This window comes from Solea senegalensis, linkage group LG2 (genome assembly GCF_019176455.1).
Source record: "Solea senegalensis isolate Sse05_10M linkage group LG2, IFAPA_SoseM_1, whole genome shotgun sequence".
NCBI classification, from domain to species: Eukaryota; Metazoa; Chordata; class Actinopteri; order Pleuronectiformes; family Soleidae; genus Solea; species Solea senegalensis.
The window spans coordinates 33,344,863-33,361,204 of record NC_058022.1 but is presented as its reverse complement, the minus strand read 5'-3'; the positions used below and the strand labels follow the sequence as shown (position 1 = coordinate 33,361,204).

Below are 16,342 nucleotides of genomic sequence, written 5' to 3'. Positions count from 1 at the left end.
TGAACTGTGCCCTTGAGGTCCATTTCATTGTTCTGAATAGAATATGAGCAAATTGAATTCATCACACTGCTGTATCTTCTTCTTTGGCCTGTGTGCAGATACAACTGACTGAAAAGAAGTCACTTTTATTTCTACTAGTTCTACTCCTTTTCATCCCCCCCTCCTCCACCTCCTCCCTGCATGCTCTGGTGACTATAAACAGTTGGAAGTTTACTACAAACATATCAGTCCACAAGGACAACCCCCCCCCCTTCCTGCAGGTTTCAGTGAGCAGGAAAGAGGCACTCCCTGGTTTCATGAGGGACCTCAGGGTCATGAATGTCCTTCGGTTGGTCGCAAAGGTGGACGCCATTGACGCGAGGTGACACTGAGAGAAAGCTAAGATACTTGGATGCGCCTTTTTTGGTCTCACGCGTAAAACACACAAGCCATGTGTGTGTGAGGGGGTTTCTGTGTCAAATACATTATTCGTTAATTAAGGACACGGGGTTGCTGAGCGGCAATGTCACTCAGGGGCAGTGACATCCGCTCTGTATGGCCGTGATTAGCATCAGATAAACCCAACCTTATTGGAACACTAAGGTGGGGCCTCTGATAACAATTATTGTGCATTTATTACAGCTAAATGTGTAGCCATGAAACCTAAATCTCACCCAAAGCTTTTAGGAGACTCAGCATAAATGTAGTTTTTTTTAATGTTTGATTAACGTAGATAAATCCATGACTTCACGAATGGAAGTGCAGTGGATTCCACAGTTGTTTTTTATCTGAGGTGAAAGTTCTTTAATATTCAAAGTGTGTGTGATCCCAGACCGAGAGTGAAAGCTGGATGTTCACTTGATTTCTCTCTTTTGCATTCCAAGTGTTATCTTTGTTTGGAGCCACAGTTTTGCCCAACCCGTTTTTTTTTTCCCAAGCCCTTGCGGGAAAAAGTCCTAATCCATCTTCCAACCTCGTTCACACTTTGTTATTCAAATGTCTGACTGTAGGCAAACAGTCACCTGCAGAACTGGACTTTCACCTTTTTGCAGCTCTGGTCTTTATCTCTTATTTGTCAGCTGTTCACTAATCCTCTATCCTGCTGTATTCTTCTTCTTCTTCTTCTTAATTTTTGGGTTTGTTTGTATCTATTTAAAATGCACACCGCATTCGTGTTACCTCTGCGTTCAAACCACCTGTTGCAAGTGAAGGGAAAAGTAGTGAAGAGACAAAAGAAGGCGGTGAGAACAAACAGGGAAGTTGAGAACGGTTCACTCCTCCTCCTTTCTCTCACACTCCTCCCCCACCATAACCCCCCCGGCCACCACAGCACTACTTTAACTCACCCATCCAGTTTCAACCCCCTCCCCCCTGCCGCCACAGCTCCTCCTCTCATGGCAGGTGAGACAGCCCTGTCTATAAAGGTGGTGTAATGTGAAGCAGCCTATCTTCTCTCTGAGGAGTGAGGGAGGCACAGGAAGGCAGAGAGAGAGAGAGTGTGAGAGAGAGGCGGAGTAGGAAAGTTGCAATTTAAAGAAAGACAATTGGATTGATAGTCCTCACACTTGAATTGCAACCATGGGACTGGGAGTAAGTATTGGAGCTTTTTACACACGTTTTTTCTTGTTTTGTTGAGTCTGTACATTAAGGTTGAGATTAGACTGCTTCAAGCTGGAGACCAGGTTTTGGTCTCAGGCTGTTGGTGAAAGCCTGACAGCTGCGGATTGCCTGAAGTACTTTGCACTGTAGTTTCGAAATCTGCCGCACATGTGCTCATTCCTCCCCCCCCCCTCGTCTCTTTAGACAATTTAAAGGAATTGTGAGCTCATTATATTTGTCAAATGGAGTACTTCTTTTATTAGTCGTTCTCAAATGTCGCCGTTAAACGTTTGACGGGATGTTAGAAGAGCAACTTTGACAGTTTCTTCTTCTTCTCCTCTTGAGTCGTGCAAAAAGAAAAAAAAGAAAGAGGAAGCTGCAGGGCAATCTTACCACATGTGCGCCGTCTTAGTCAGGAACTCATTTTTCGTGTGTCTCACTTTCCTTCACTTCAGAGAGGCAAAGATGACTACAAACTGGCGCCGACGTCAGATAACAGCAAGAAAGCCAGGAAAGCCAAGGAGAAGAAGGATATGGACGAGCTGAAGAAAGAAGTTGACCTGGTGAGTAAAGCAAGGGAGCTGAACTGAATGGAATATTTGCTAAACAAAAGGACCTTCCTGGTTATTACAACTGCACCATTGTTTTTGTCTTAATGACAGCCCTGTTCCGGCTCTGTTAATGCTGTTATGTCTGGCAGTGATACAGTAAAGCCCGGCCTAAAACCTCTGCTGTGACCTCAGGGCTAGTCACATGAGATCGACTGTAGCTGCAAGATTGCTACTTCCACCGCCGCATGCACATGTCACATGTTATTACGGCGCTCACAGCTGTACTTAACTGGTAAATCACACTTATCTCGTTTGGCTTGCAGCACCAAAATGTGAGGTTCTCTTTTTGTCATCGCGTCGCCGCGGTTACGGTTCTGCTGCCAGAATAGATTTTTGGGTTCGGTTTAATTGACGGGGGTGGGTTCATTCGTCCCGAGCCACAAACATGCAGACAACTCGGAGAACCGTAGAAGCACACATAGAAGAATTTTGGCCGGGCTTTGAAATGTCACATGTCGACAAGTTTGGCCGACTGTTTTCCACTGGTGTCAGCTGTTGTTCTCAGTCCCGCTCTGTGCGCTGACAGAGGTCACTTCCCAAGGTCAGCGAGGCCCTCGCTTGAACCTCATCCCCCAAGTCGTCAAAAAGGGGCTGATACATGATTCTGCACCAGCGCTGCACGCAAATGCACCGTGGGGGCTTTGTCATAGACAGAAATGTGTTTCAGAAAAGTTGTAAAACATCAACCCTAACCCCTTAAATAGTTAACAATAGCGTCTCTTACTTTTGTATTTGACTACAAACTCCCTTTAAAAAAAACAAACAGTGCCTACTAAAGCATTGTAGGAATGTGTCCTTGACAAGGTCAGGTCACAAGGAGGCAGATTCAGCCGATCCTCTTAAAACACTGAGAAACCATTAAGGAGCATGCGATGTTAAAATGTCTATTGAACAATTTGTAAATGTATTTATTTGAATTATTGTCTGTATTCTCCTCGATGACTTTATCTAGGTCATGCTGTACTTTTTTTATTAATCGTGTATGCCAGATGTGCTTTTCTACACAGAGTTGTTTTTAAAAACATTATAATAACATTAGGAAATTAGAATTCTTTTAAATTGGTGACCCTCAACAGAGTGTGTTCAAAGTCACTCGGCGGGTCAGCGAGTGCTGCAAGTTATTAGGTAATAAAAGTCCCATCTAGGTGACATATTAATGATTATTGTCTTAACTAGATCTCAAAGTCCTGCCACTGCTGAGGAAGGACATCTCAATGCCATAGCAACCATGTCACCTTTGCCCCTCCCCACTTCATATGGCAATTAAGGGCAGACACTCTTAATTGCAGCGTTGTGTTGCTTCACCGAGGCTTAAAGAGGCTCAAAGTCAACAGCCGTGAACCGTCACGCATCCGTAATCCACAGGCTTCACATTTCAACTGTACTTTGAAGGATACAAGTATAACGCGCAGTAGTGAAACAGTAGTGAGAGTGAAGGCGGCCTCTCTATGGGACACGTTAATGATTATTGTGCCGTCATACTTGTATGATCACCCCGATTACCCGAGGTATCAAAGTCCACTTTAAGACAATGGAAGCAATTTCCATAGCGACGTGAAAACGACGTGCCAAAGTGCAACAGGAAGTGCCGTATGTAACGTCATTAAAATGTGATTTATTTGACGTTTATGTGTCAACCAGTGAAGACAGTTCCTCCACAGGTTTAAGAAGAACTTTAACTTGGAGCATATACGATGACACATTGTGTACGGCACATTTTCTCACTTATTACAGTACGTTGCAAAACTGTGCCGCTGCACACGCTCCCTGCGCTGACCGGAAAGCAGAGGGAGTCACTTCACTCAGTCATAGACTTACCGCATGTGGTCACATGACTGTTGTGCAATTGGATGATTTCATGAAGGAAATGACGGATTGGAACATTCAACTTAAGTAGTCAATAGTGATGTTATTCATAACGCAGGGCAAACTTTTTCTACCCCGTGTACTTATAATGTCATGTAATAATAATAATAGTGGCAGCAGATGCTTTCCATGCAAATTGGCCAAGCGTTCTCACACAAGCTAACTACTTGTGGAATAATTGCTGAGAAAAACCCACTAAATGTCATTGAAATGGCAAATATACTCAGGTTATTATATCTGTAAAGGTGTTCTGTTCACGGCTCCAACGACAGCGCGAGTGTAATACAAAAGTCATAGAAAAGTGGGAGTCAGGTATTATGTCAGATCTCCCAAATAATGTTGGAAGGACGACTGTTCATTCACTTGCTGTGGGCGTTATTCAGAAAACTCAGTGTAGGCACATGGATGTGTCAGATTCTCTTCGCGGTTCGCTGGCATGATGTTCCCCCGCTCTTTCATTTCACACAAAACAAAAGCACACACACACACACACACACACACACATGCACATGAAATGGGATCACTGTGTTAAATCCACGACAACGCTGTCGGGGAGTAAACATCAGTGTAGCAGATGCAGTTGGTGACAATGAATCTCCTGAATGGACTGTTTGCTCACAGTAAACTGAGATCATGTCAGCCCCCAACCCCAACCTTTTTCTGCTAGACCAGGACTGGTTTTACATGAATCCTCTAATATCGAATGTATGGACCCACATGTATACATAATCCTGGTCATACAAAGAAGATAATATCAGCAGTATGAAAATAAAATGGCTCATTATATGTAATCACTCTCTCTCTCTCTCTCCATAGGATGATCACAAGTTAACCTTGGATGAACTCCACAGGAAGTATGGAACTGATCTCTCCAGGGTGAGCAATCTGTGTTTGTTTGTTTTTTGCCGGGCTCGTGTGTCACAGTGATAGTAACTCACCGCAGTTGCAGCTGCTGATAAGATCAAAAAGGCCCCAGGAAGATGTCACAGCACAGACTGAGGTCAAAACTACAAAACAATGTATTTATCTCCCACTTAAATTGTCACATCCTAAAGGTCTAGCATGTAACGTTTGGTGACAGTTTATTATAAGTGTATAATATAAAATTAGCGTTTGTTTTGGTGCTTTCATGTCCTTTAGACAAGGGCCTTACTTAATTCTACAGAAGCCCCAACATCCCATTTGTAGTCGGACAACAAGGAAACTCCGAGCAACTTCCCCAACCATAGAAACGCTGCTTCTTTCACAGTAAATCCGTCTCACCGTAAGCCGCGTCAGCACATTCAGTCCTTTGAATTTGAGGGAATTTGTCCTGGAAAAATCCTTGAAAAGTCCTTGAATTATATGTCAACCAAGGCTTGGAACCCTGTTATTACACAACCCAATACAACCCCACACTGGCCAAATGCTTCACTGGTGCTAATTATCTGCTGAAATCTGATCAGTCAGAGTTTGGACCCAAAACAAAGACTTGATTCACACAGGGACACAAAAACCTGTTTTCTGATATTCCTCCACAGAAAACCACAGTCATGATTTACTATTCATTTGTACGATATTTCAGTGTGACCTTGGTCTTGTTGATGTACACACAGACCACTCTGTCTTACGAGCTTTGTTTTCCACATTGTGTGTAAGATAACTCAGTTTTTTTTTGTCCTTGAACCCGCTTCTTGCCGAGGATGTAACGGTGTACATGTCTCCACTTTAGCAGGAAGGAAACATGATGAAGGACATGTTTCCTTCCATTGAACAAGGACAAAGGCATCTTTAAAGACAAATGTGCAACGTAAAAAAACTGGATTTACAGGTTTTTCCAAGGAAGGTCTTCCTTAGTTTACACTTTCATGGCCACAAACACGATATGAAATCAGCCATGAAGGTATTCGGTGTCTCCTCTATTGTTGACGCTTTTCTTCCAGAGTCTTGGCTGGTATGAGGAAGCCAAAATACACAGTCAACCCATTATCTTTCATCTCTGGGTCTTTTTTTTAGGGTCTTTCATCCACCAGAGCAAAAGAGATCCTGGAGAGAGATGGCCCGAATTCCCTCACACCTCCTCCCACGACACCAGAGTGGGTCAAGTTCTGTCGACAGGTAGAAACGGCCTCTTGTCACATTTAGCACAAACACATTTCCTCTGACTCTCGTCGCGAAACTTGAACGTCGTTCCGCTTCGTTTCCAGTTGTTTGGCGGTTTCTCGATGCTGCTGTGGATCGGTGCCATCCTCTGCTTCCTCGCCTACGGTATCCAGGCTGCTTCAGAAGATGAGCCTGCCAATGACAATGTGAGGAGGCCTTTCTTTGTGCATATGTGTGATAGTATGTAAATACCCTCCACTAATGAATGAACTCACAATCCATTCCCCTTTTAATCCTGCAGTTGTACTTGGGTGTTGTGCTGTCTGCCGTCGTCATCATCACCGGTTGCTTCTCCTACTATCAAGAGGCCAAGAGCTCCAGGATCATGGATTCCTTCAAGAACCTAGTCCCACAGGTGAGGTTCTTGTGGAAAAGGCGACTTTAGTTGTGTTTTTTTCTTTCTAAATTTGATATTCATACTCATGTATTTTCCATTTGGTCTTTGTAGCAAGCCCTCGTTGTTCGAGACGGTGAGAAGAAATGCATCAATGCTGAGGAGGTGGTGGTTGGAGATTTGGTGGAGGTCAAAGGTGGAGACAGGATCCCCGCTGACTTGAGAATCATCTCCGCTCACGGCTGCAAGGTCTGTACCTCAAAGACTTCATGGACACTAAGGTAAAATAAATGAAAACATCGAACTTATTGTGTCTTTCTTTGTTTTTCTGCCTTCAGGTGGACAACTCCTCCCTGACTGGTGAATCAGAGCCACAGACTCGTACTCCCGACTTCTCTAACGACAACCCACTGGAAACGAGGAACATCACTTTCTTCTCGACCAACTGTGTTGAAGGTAACTCAACTCAAAATCCAAAAGCAATATAAAATCAATTTATTTAAATGTTTAATTAAAGAAGTTAGCACAGAGCTACATGGAAATCAAGCTAAAAGGTGGAAGCTAAAAGCCTCTAACTACCTCCAGGTACTGCCAGAGGAATCGTCATCAACACTGGAGACCGCACTGTCATGGGTCGTATTGCCACTTTGGCTTCCAGCCTGGAGGGCGGCAAAACTCCCATCGCCATTGAAATTGAGCACTTTATCCACATCATCACTGGTGTCGCCGTCTTCCTCGGTGTTTCTTTCTTCATCCTCTCACTCATTCTCGGGTATGGGTGGCTGGAGGCCGTCATCTTCCTCATCGGTATCATTGTCGCCAACGTGCCAGAAGGTCTCCTGGCTACTGTCACTGTGAGTCGCTGTGGTTCCTGTGTATCCAATGTCTAGTCATGGATTTGAAGGTTGACTCGGCTCTTAGCTAACCAAAGCAATCCCTCCTCTAGGTGTGTCTGACCCTGACCGCTAAGCGTATGGCCAAGAAGAACTGCCTGGTGAAGAACCTGGAAGCCGTGGAGACACTGGGCTCCACCTCCACCATCTGCTCCGACAAAACCGGCACCCTGACCCAGAACAGGATGACCGTGGCCCACATGTGGTTTGACAACCAGATCCACGAGGCCGACACCACAGAGAACCAGAGCGGCGCCTCCTTCGACAGAAGCTCGGCCACGTGGGCCAGCTTGGCCAGAGTCGCCGGACTCTGCAACCGCGCCGTCTTCCTGGCTGACCAGAGTAACGTCCCCATCCTGAAGGTAAACTAGTTTACCTTTTTTGAACTTAAGACCTCAATGCAGGATTATGTCAAACTCTAGCTTTAGAATATAATTTGTTATTGGACATAAATTATAGTAATAGAGTGCTGTTGCTGCCACAAATACACCAAACTTGTAGTTTTGATATTTTACCAGTTTTCTTGCTGAATGTTGGACATGAACACTGGTATCTCAGTCTGACTTTTAATAACGGTATTTTTAACTGATTTATACAATTCGGCATGACTCTTATTGCAGTGAAAGACCGGACATTTAGCGAGCGGGGTGCAGCGTCGTAGTGATTCTGACGTTACATAGTGTTGCTTTAACCAAAGGGTCTAAACCCTAGTTCTCTCGTGGCGCGATGTTGAAGGCCAGTCGGCTTGAACTTGATACTGTTGCTCGATGAGAAATGAAATGCAGTGGCTGTGTGGGAGGCGTCGTCGGCATCATGACTTGGCAGGGAACCCTTTGAGTCCTGCAAAAATACAAATGCAGCCAAACTGATCAACAAATCTTCATACGGGAACACTTGAGATAATGAAAGGGCTGAGCGATCCGGCTGCTGGTACAGCAAAAGGTCGCCCAACAGACCCATTGATTGATTTCTCACTGACTGCTGGCAAATGTATTTCTCTCTCAAAGAAAGTGTGTGGTGTGGGATAAAACGAATGAGGCAATGCTGAGGGTTTTACTGCAAAATAGCTCAGCGGGTACTCATTTTAAAATGGCTGTTTGATATTTTATTGGCTAAAGTCAAGTTTTCCCCCGATTCATCCACTCTTTTCTTCTCCAGAGAGTATTTATTAGGGATAGGAATATTTGATGGTATTATTTGTAGAATTTTTCGAAAATTCCACTCTTCGAGATGCATTCAAGAAAACTCACAAATTTCATCAACACCAAAAATAGACTCAGTAAATGGTGAATAATAGAATAATCAAACCCTCAGAGGTTGTTGCATGATCAATTGTGGCAGTGACAACGCATCAGTGCTAGAGCGTAGAGAGTTGTCTTTCGACTGGAAGGTTAAGGTCCGAGTCCCGGTTCCACTAGACTGGGCAAGACACTTAACCCCCATGTTGCTCCAAACGGCTGTGTCAACAGCGTGTGTGAATGAAAAAGTGCTAAAAAATCTAAATACGGACCATTTAAATCCACAGAGAGACGTAGCCGGTGACGCCTCAGAAGCAGCTTTGCTGAAGTGTATTGAACTGTGCTGTGGATCCGTTCTTGGAATGAGGGACAAATACCCCAAGGTTGCGGAGATTCCCTTCAACTCCACCAACAAGTACCAGGTAAACAATCCACACAGTTACTGTCTAGTTGATGTCATTGTTTTCCTGACTTGTGATTAAAAAAAAAGGGTCCTATCCGTCTTTCCCGCAGCTTTCTGTCCACAAGAATGCAACTCCTGGCGAGACCAAGCACCTGCTGGTGATGAAGGGAGCCCCCGAGAGAATTCTGGACCGCTGCTCCAGCATCGTGTTGCAGGGCAAAGAGCAGCCTCTGGACGACGAGATGAAAGACGCTTTCCAGAACGCTTACGTTGAGTTGGGAGGACTTGGAGAGAGAGTGCTGGGTACGACATAGCTCCTGGTGTACTTTTTTATCAAACCTTATAAAATAAGCTGAAGTTGAAGTCCTAACTGACCCCGGATTGCCTTCTGTGCTTTAGGTTTCTGCCATTTCAACCTGTCCGACGACCAGTTCCCAGAGGGCTTTGCTTTTGACACAGATGAAGTGAACTTCCCCACTGAGAACCTCTGCTTTGTTGGCCTCATGTCTATGATCGACCCTCCTCGCGCCGCTGTGCCTGACGCCGTCGGGAAATGCAGGAGCGCTGGAATCAAGGTGTGAAACTGTCAGGGAAAAGGTTAAAAAAAACGCTCGACAAAGATCTCGTGCTTCAATGTTTTCTCTCCGCCTTTCTTTCAGGTCATCATGGTCACTGGTGACCATCCCATCACAGCTAAAGCTATTGCCAAGGGTGTGGGTATTATCTCTGAAGGTAACGAGACCGTTGAGGACATCGCTGCCCGTCTGAACGTCCCAGTCACAGAGGTCAACCCCAGGTTTGTGTTTCTTAATCGGGATTATTCTACACTTGGTTCCTTGAAATCCTCAGAAGTTTGTGAACTTGATGCCACAGAACAAGCGTGGAGTCTTAATTAATTGACGCGAGGTTCCATGCAGAACAATGAATGAGTAAAGTTAAGCGAGAGATCTCTGGTTCACCAAAGAAAATGACTCTTACAAGTTGCCCTCCCATCTTTTGTCATTTGGCCCTTGAATTTGAGGGAATTGGTCCTGGAAAGGCCTTGAAAAGGTGTGTCAACTAAGGTGTGGGAACCCCCGATTTAAGTTGGATAAAAAAATAAAAACGTTCCTGTAAATGTGGCACAGCCAGAGTTAATAAAGCTGAATTAAAATGTAACAAGGTCCCGCAGCCTACTGAGCCAGAAAGGCTTTTATCATTAAATCACTGCGGGTAAATAAATCTTCTCGTGTCCCCGAAATGGTGACTTCACTGTTCCTGCATCAGCGAAGTCCATCCTTTGTTCAAATCACACTCAAAAATACATGCAAAATACTGTCATTCTCGTCCTTACTCTGTTCTCACTTCCTCCGCAGGGATGCCAAAGCGTGCGTCGTCCACGGCAACGACCTGAAAGACATGACCCCGGAGAACCTGGACGATTTGCTGAAGCACCACACCGAAATCGTCTTCGCCAGAACCTCCCCTCAGCAGAAGCTGATCATCGTGGAGGGCTGTCAGAGACAGGTATCTACACACGTGACCACTTAGAGGCGTACTGAATTGAATTTATTTATTCCCCGGACCGACTTGTAACACGTAAACACCTGTTGTCTCTTCCGCAGGGCGCCATCGTGGCCGTGACAGGTGACGGCGTCAACGACTCTCCCGCTCTGAAGAAGGCCGACATCGGTGTCGCCATGGGAATCGCCGGGTCCGACGTCTCCAAACAGGCGGCTGACATGATCCTGCTGGACGACAACTTTGCCTCCATCGTCACCGGCGTCGAGGAAGGTGAGAACGGCGATACGACACTTTGTACCCACAGACATGTACAGACGTCGTCTTGGGAACACTATAATTTACAAAATTGAAACTGTTGAAGAAGAACTGAATCTAGAGAGTGAGACAAAGTGTGAGGACAGTGTTTAAAATGATGTTTATTCAGCAGTGGAATCCACTTGTGAAGCATTTCTTACCTTATGCATATTCTTTACTGTAAGAATGTCGCCCCCTAGTGGCCAAATGCTGCTCCCCTCCTTCACTTCACATGAGATCTTAACGGTGCTAATAATGTGTCAGGTCGTCTGATCTTCGACAACTTGAAGAAGTCCATCGCCTACACGCTGACCAGCAACATCCCCGAGATCTCGCCCTTCCTCCTCTTCATCATCGCCAACATCCCCCTGCCGCTGGGAACCGTCACCATCCTCTGTATCGACCTGGGAACCGACATGGTGAGCGCCTCCCCGTCGCTTGTCGTCTTTAGCAGCTTCTTTTTTCTTTTTCTTTCGTTTCTTTTTAATCCACGCATGGTGTCTCGCAGGTTCCCGCCATCTCCCTGGCTTATGAAGCAGCCGAGAGCGACATCATGAAGCGACAGCCCCGAAACCCCAAAACAGACAAACTAGTAAACGAGAGGCTCATCAGCATCGCCTACGGACAGATCGGTAAGTACACGTTTGTCATTATTTGGCACTTTTATTTAAAAGAAAAGACGACGTTTAATGAAAAGAACTCTTCTTCTCTGGTAGGTATGATGCAGGCCACCGCTGGGTTCTTCACCTATTTCGTCATCCTGGCTGAAAACGGCTTCCTGCCCATGGACCTTTTAGGCATCAGAGTGCACTGGGACGACAAATATGTGAATGACCTGGAAGACAGCTACGGACAGCAGTGGGTCAGTACTGGCAATATCGTGAATATGGATGAACGAATCATGTCAGGGGAAGAGACGCGGTGCTGAACCGTTGTTTTTTTTTCCCCTCAGACGTACGAGCGCAGAAAGATCGTAGAGTTCACCTGTCACACGGCGTTCTTCGCCAGCATCGTGGTCGTGCAGTGGGCCGATCTGATCATCTGTAAAACGAGGAGGAACTCCATCATCCAGCAAGGAATGAAGTACGTACGCGCGCACGCGCGACACCTTTAAAAACGTTTTAAAATCCTCAGTTAAAAGACGGTGTCATTTATGATTATTCATCTTCTTCTTTCAGGAACCGTATCCTCATCTTTGGGCTGTTTGAGGAGACGGCTCTGGCTGCGTTCCTGTCATACTGCCCAGGCATGGATGTCGCGCTCAGAATGTACCCACTCAAGTGAGTGAAACACACATTTATTCTATTATTTGTCATTCGTAAAAACGCTTAGATTCTTTCCCTGGAGACTCTTCTGTCCCTGGCGTCGTCTCATCTGCTGTGAAAATGTGTCTTTTGTTGAAATTGGTTCATTTTTACTGCACTGTATGTTTCACTCACTTATCCCTGTTGTTTTTTACATATATATGTATATATATATACAGTATATAGTGTATATTTTATGAGACTCTCTATGCTACAGAGTAACAGAGAAAGCAGGAAACACACGGCTGATATCTCACTGTCGTCTTCCCCTCATGACATTTAAGACTTTCTGCTGATTTTTAAACCAGTCATTTTCTGAGAAATTTACTTTTCTCGGTTTCGGAACCTGAGTCATATTATCGAACGCAGCTTCGCCTTTATCTTCGACTCATTTTGTCACGCTGATCTTCTCGTTTGACCTTTTTTACCTGAGAAAATGTTTAGCTGAAACTAACGGAAGCAAAGCTGCACTTGGACTTTGAAACCATTTCACCCTGAGCCCAGTCTCGCTCAGTCCCTCTGAATGAATTCCCGCAGTTAGACGTCAAAAAGCCTCCTTCACATGCTCTTATAGTGAAACTTCAGCTGAACATAATGGCGTAAACTCCAGTCCACCAGTGTTTTTACTCAGACTCTCACACAGACCCAGGAAGAGTGCTCTCTTGTCCCCCATTTGTGACTCAGTCTCTCTCTCTCTCTTCCATCCACACTTGTTCAGGCCTTGTTGGTGGTTCTGTGCCTTCCCTTACTCCCTCCTCATCTTCCTGTACGATGAAGCCAGAAGATATGTACTCAGACGCAACCCAGGCGGTAAGTCTGCTACTCGTGGTTCTTGTATTGTCTCTCTGTGTCACAGATCAGTGAACGTCTCATTGCCTATTCGTGGTGAATAATGTGTTTACAGTGAGAAAACACCAACATAATTTTGTGATTTTACACATTTTATGAAAGAATTTGTCCTAAAAAGCCATTGATTTCTGACCAGTTTTTGACTCCTTAAAATATGAAAAGCGGGACTAAAGCTATTTTTCCCCGTCACAGCGTGGAAGGAGGCCTAAAAATAAACCGTAGCTTCTGGGTCAAGCAAAAGACGTCAAATCACATTATTCAAGCTTCACACACAGGATTCTTTTTTTTTCTTCTTTTTTTACATTTTATGATACAGGACACAATGCATACTGTAGATGGACGTTAGTCCTGCGGCATTCGCTTTCATCCAGGAAACGACTCGTTCACGCTTCCTAATCTGCTCTCATTTCACATGGCACTTTTTTATCCCTTTTTAGATCCACCTGTGTTAGATTTTCATTCAAATCTTAACAACTTGGACGCTGAAATCACTGGTTTTATGGTTTTTTTTAGGCTGGGTCGAACAGGAGACGTACTACTGAGTCCACGCGACACAATCACGGAGGGAGCAGCCCGGTCTTTCATCGTTGTATGTACTGCTGTGTTACATGTCCGGGAAAAAAAAACAAAAACACACACGAAACGTTGATAAGTTAATATCTTAATGTATTTCACTCGCAATAAAACATTTCTGTGCCACTGGACATCAAAGGCTGGCTTTGTAGTTTGTTTCTTCCGACGTAATCACCAGAATCAGAAACAGATTATTTCCTGTTATTGATTAATCCGTTAATACCCTAATCATGTCAATGTTATCTGGTATTATTGACCCTTTTTTTAACCCGTTTCCTTGAGTGTGTGTCCATTATGTCAAGAGCCATTCTGCCGCTATAGTGTTTGCTCTGTTGACCACTAATGCAAAGAGGGCCCTCAGTGAAAATGAACCGAGCCCACTCCAGTGCTATCTACTCCCGTGTTTACCCCGCTCATTATGATTTCCCCCTCACCACCTCTCGTCTGTGTGTGTGTGTGTGTGTTCCCCATCAGTGGCAGCTTCACACACACTCGAACATGGTCTGGGTTTTTGTGAAGATTTGCCGTCAAAAAGCCAATCGGTTGTGATTTTTCTCGTGTGAAATGGACAAAAACACGAAGAAAAAGGAAAAGGCGGACAAGGAATAATCCACTCATGTGACTTTTAATCCGCAATCGTCTGTACTGCAGGTCGGATTTTGCTGCGTATGAATTTCTCCTGCAATTCAGATGAACTGAGATGGAGAGAGAGAAAGAGAGAGTGAGTTATCATGCCTTCGTTCACAAGCAGGGCCCCTGAACGTGCCTGTTGCTATGGCAACTCATTGGAGAGCTCCCCCCTCTCTCTCTCTCTCTTGCGCCCTCTCACTAACATCTAAATAAAATCTAGGCTATTTATAGAACAATGGTGGCAACACGCAAGCTACACGGATCGCACATGAATGGACACGAAAACAGAAATACCCCACACGCACCTGCGCGTCCACGTGATGATGTTTTGTTACGCTTTATTTGACTTTTGTGTCATTCTCAGTGGGTTAAATAGACCAAAACAGGTGTAAAGATACTGTAGATACTGTGTGTGTGTGTGTGTAAAGAGCTTAAGATGAACTCCTCGCAGTGAAATCTTGCCCATCTCTCCCTGGTTTATCTTGTCAGCTGGTGCCGAGTGCTCCTCAGGCCGCTCTGATAACGTCTTTTAGAAGACACGGGGAGCCAGACAGTGAGTGACAGTCGAGCTATCGTCGACACAATAGCAGACCCTGTTGTCTGCGGTTGCAACATGTGGGAAAAATGTTTGATATTTAGTGAATACTGGGATTAAAAGTGGGGTTTTTCTTGGGTAAGGATTTGCAATGACTCGGGAAAAGTCTGAAAGTCGCCACTCCTGCCGCCGCCGTCGTCGCCGTCGTCTGTCGGCACAGCTCTGCTTCCAAGCTTACTGAATAAATCTCTCATTTGTGCTGTGGGATGAAAAAGGGTTTAAGAGCTTGATTGATTAATTGATGGAAGCAAATACTGAACACTTACATGTCCAAAAAGGGACAGAAAGAACTAAAAGCCTCCGTTTATTGTAGCATATTTTACAATGTACACATACAGGAATGCTCTCACACAGTGGAACTGCGCATACTTTGCATTCTTGTCCAAGCTAAAGCTCCTAAACACGGCCGATGATAAGGGGTTGGAAGGAAAGTTTCCTGCAGGGGGTTAAAGGGTCAGGGAGGAACACTGGAGCGTTCCATTGTCAGTTAATTTGCGGGGAGGGGCAGTGCTTATCGGGGGGCCATGCACTGTGGAATCTTTAAATGGATGATTTCATTCTGTCTCTTCTGTTTTCTGCTTATATGGCAGCGTCGCAGCTCTGTATTTAGAAGCAGAGGCCGTCCGCTATCACACAGCGCAACCTTGTCAGAGTAGCAGGGGGAAAGAAAAGGAGGTGTCTGTGAACCCAGCTGTGAAGTGTGTGTGTGTGGATGCTTGAGGCTGTCATATACACGTGGCCAGAGGGGGCAGTGTGGTTCTGAAGACCCTGTTGCATTGTCTGTCAGGAGATCATAACAAATCTGTGGCCTATATAAGTGTATCTCTGTGGTTAGGGCTGAATTTTGTCACATTTTCCATCTCTGTGTTTTCAAATTCCACATTTCATTTGTTTATTTACTTCACTGGCCGGGTAACTTGATGATAAGTGTGGTACAAAATCAATGAGCCAGTGAAAAGCAAAGACATCACATATTATCTCTCGCAGGGCCTGAATGTGATTGCATGGCTGGCCGGATGTGGCCTGCGGGCCTTGAGTTTGACACCTGTGGTGTAGATGATGTCATTGATGAAAACGATGAAGCCGAAGCCGAACCCCAGGGGTCAGAGGTGAATCTTTTTGCCTGGAATGAACTGTAGAAACATTTCAAACATAAAGGTTTGGGTCTTTTTCAGGAGAATGCCAGACGACTGTCTGTCTGTACGTGTTCTTGCTGGGTTTTATGATTGAGATTGTCCATCCATCCATTTTCTTGGCCAGGACACTTGAAAAAGAGATGTTTAATCTCAATGTGTGGGTTTTCCCGGTTAAATAAAGGTTAAAAATAAATGTATGTATATTCCCAATGGTGAAAAAAGAAACATTAAACTCAGGAACCCATTGAACTTTACGAAAAATGTGAGACTAGCCCTTTAAAAATATTATATTATATTTTATTATATTATATTATATTATATTATATTATATTATATTATATTGTATTATATTATATTATATTATATTATATTATATTATATTATATTCATTGT

At 44.6% G+C, this 16,342-nt stretch overlaps 1 protein-coding gene across 1 annotated transcript; it reads left to right on the top strand.

Moving 5' to 3' along the window:
* The first annotated feature begins 1,416 nt into the window (after positions 1-1,416).
* Positions 1,417-13,719, top strand: atp1a1a.4 (ATPase Na+/K+ transporting subunit alpha 1a, tandem duplicate 4). Its single transcript, XM_044012870.1, has 23 exons — positions 1,417-1,569; positions 2,034-2,141; positions 4,872-4,931; positions 6,051-6,152; positions 6,242-6,343; positions 6,439-6,552; positions 6,646-6,780; positions 6,870-6,987; positions 7,117-7,385; positions 7,478-7,786; positions 8,950-9,084; positions 9,176-9,368; positions 9,465-9,640; positions 9,725-9,861; positions 10,421-10,571; positions 10,670-10,838; positions 11,127-11,281; positions 11,371-11,494; positions 11,579-11,724; positions 11,815-11,945; positions 12,041-12,142; positions 12,885-12,976; positions 13,529-13,719. The coding sequence occupies exons 1-23, from the start codon at positions 1,558-1,560 to the stop codon at positions 13,555-13,557; spliced, it is 3,069 nt and encodes a 1,022-aa protein (XP_043868805.1). The 5' UTR covers positions 1,417-1,557; the 3' UTR covers positions 13,558-13,719.
* Positions 13,720-16,342: the final 2,623 nt, after the last annotated feature.

Coding starts and splice junctions, on each gene's coding strand:
- atp1a1a.4 (XM_044012870.1), top strand. Junction 7,787..8,949: donor GTAACGTCCCCATCCTGAAG/GTAAACTAGTTT, acceptor TTAAATCCACAG/AGAGACGTAGCCGGTGACGC. Junction 12,143..12,884: donor CTCAGAATGTACCCACTCAA/GTGAGTGAAACA, acceptor ACACTTGTTCAG/GCCTTGTTGGTGGTTCTGTG.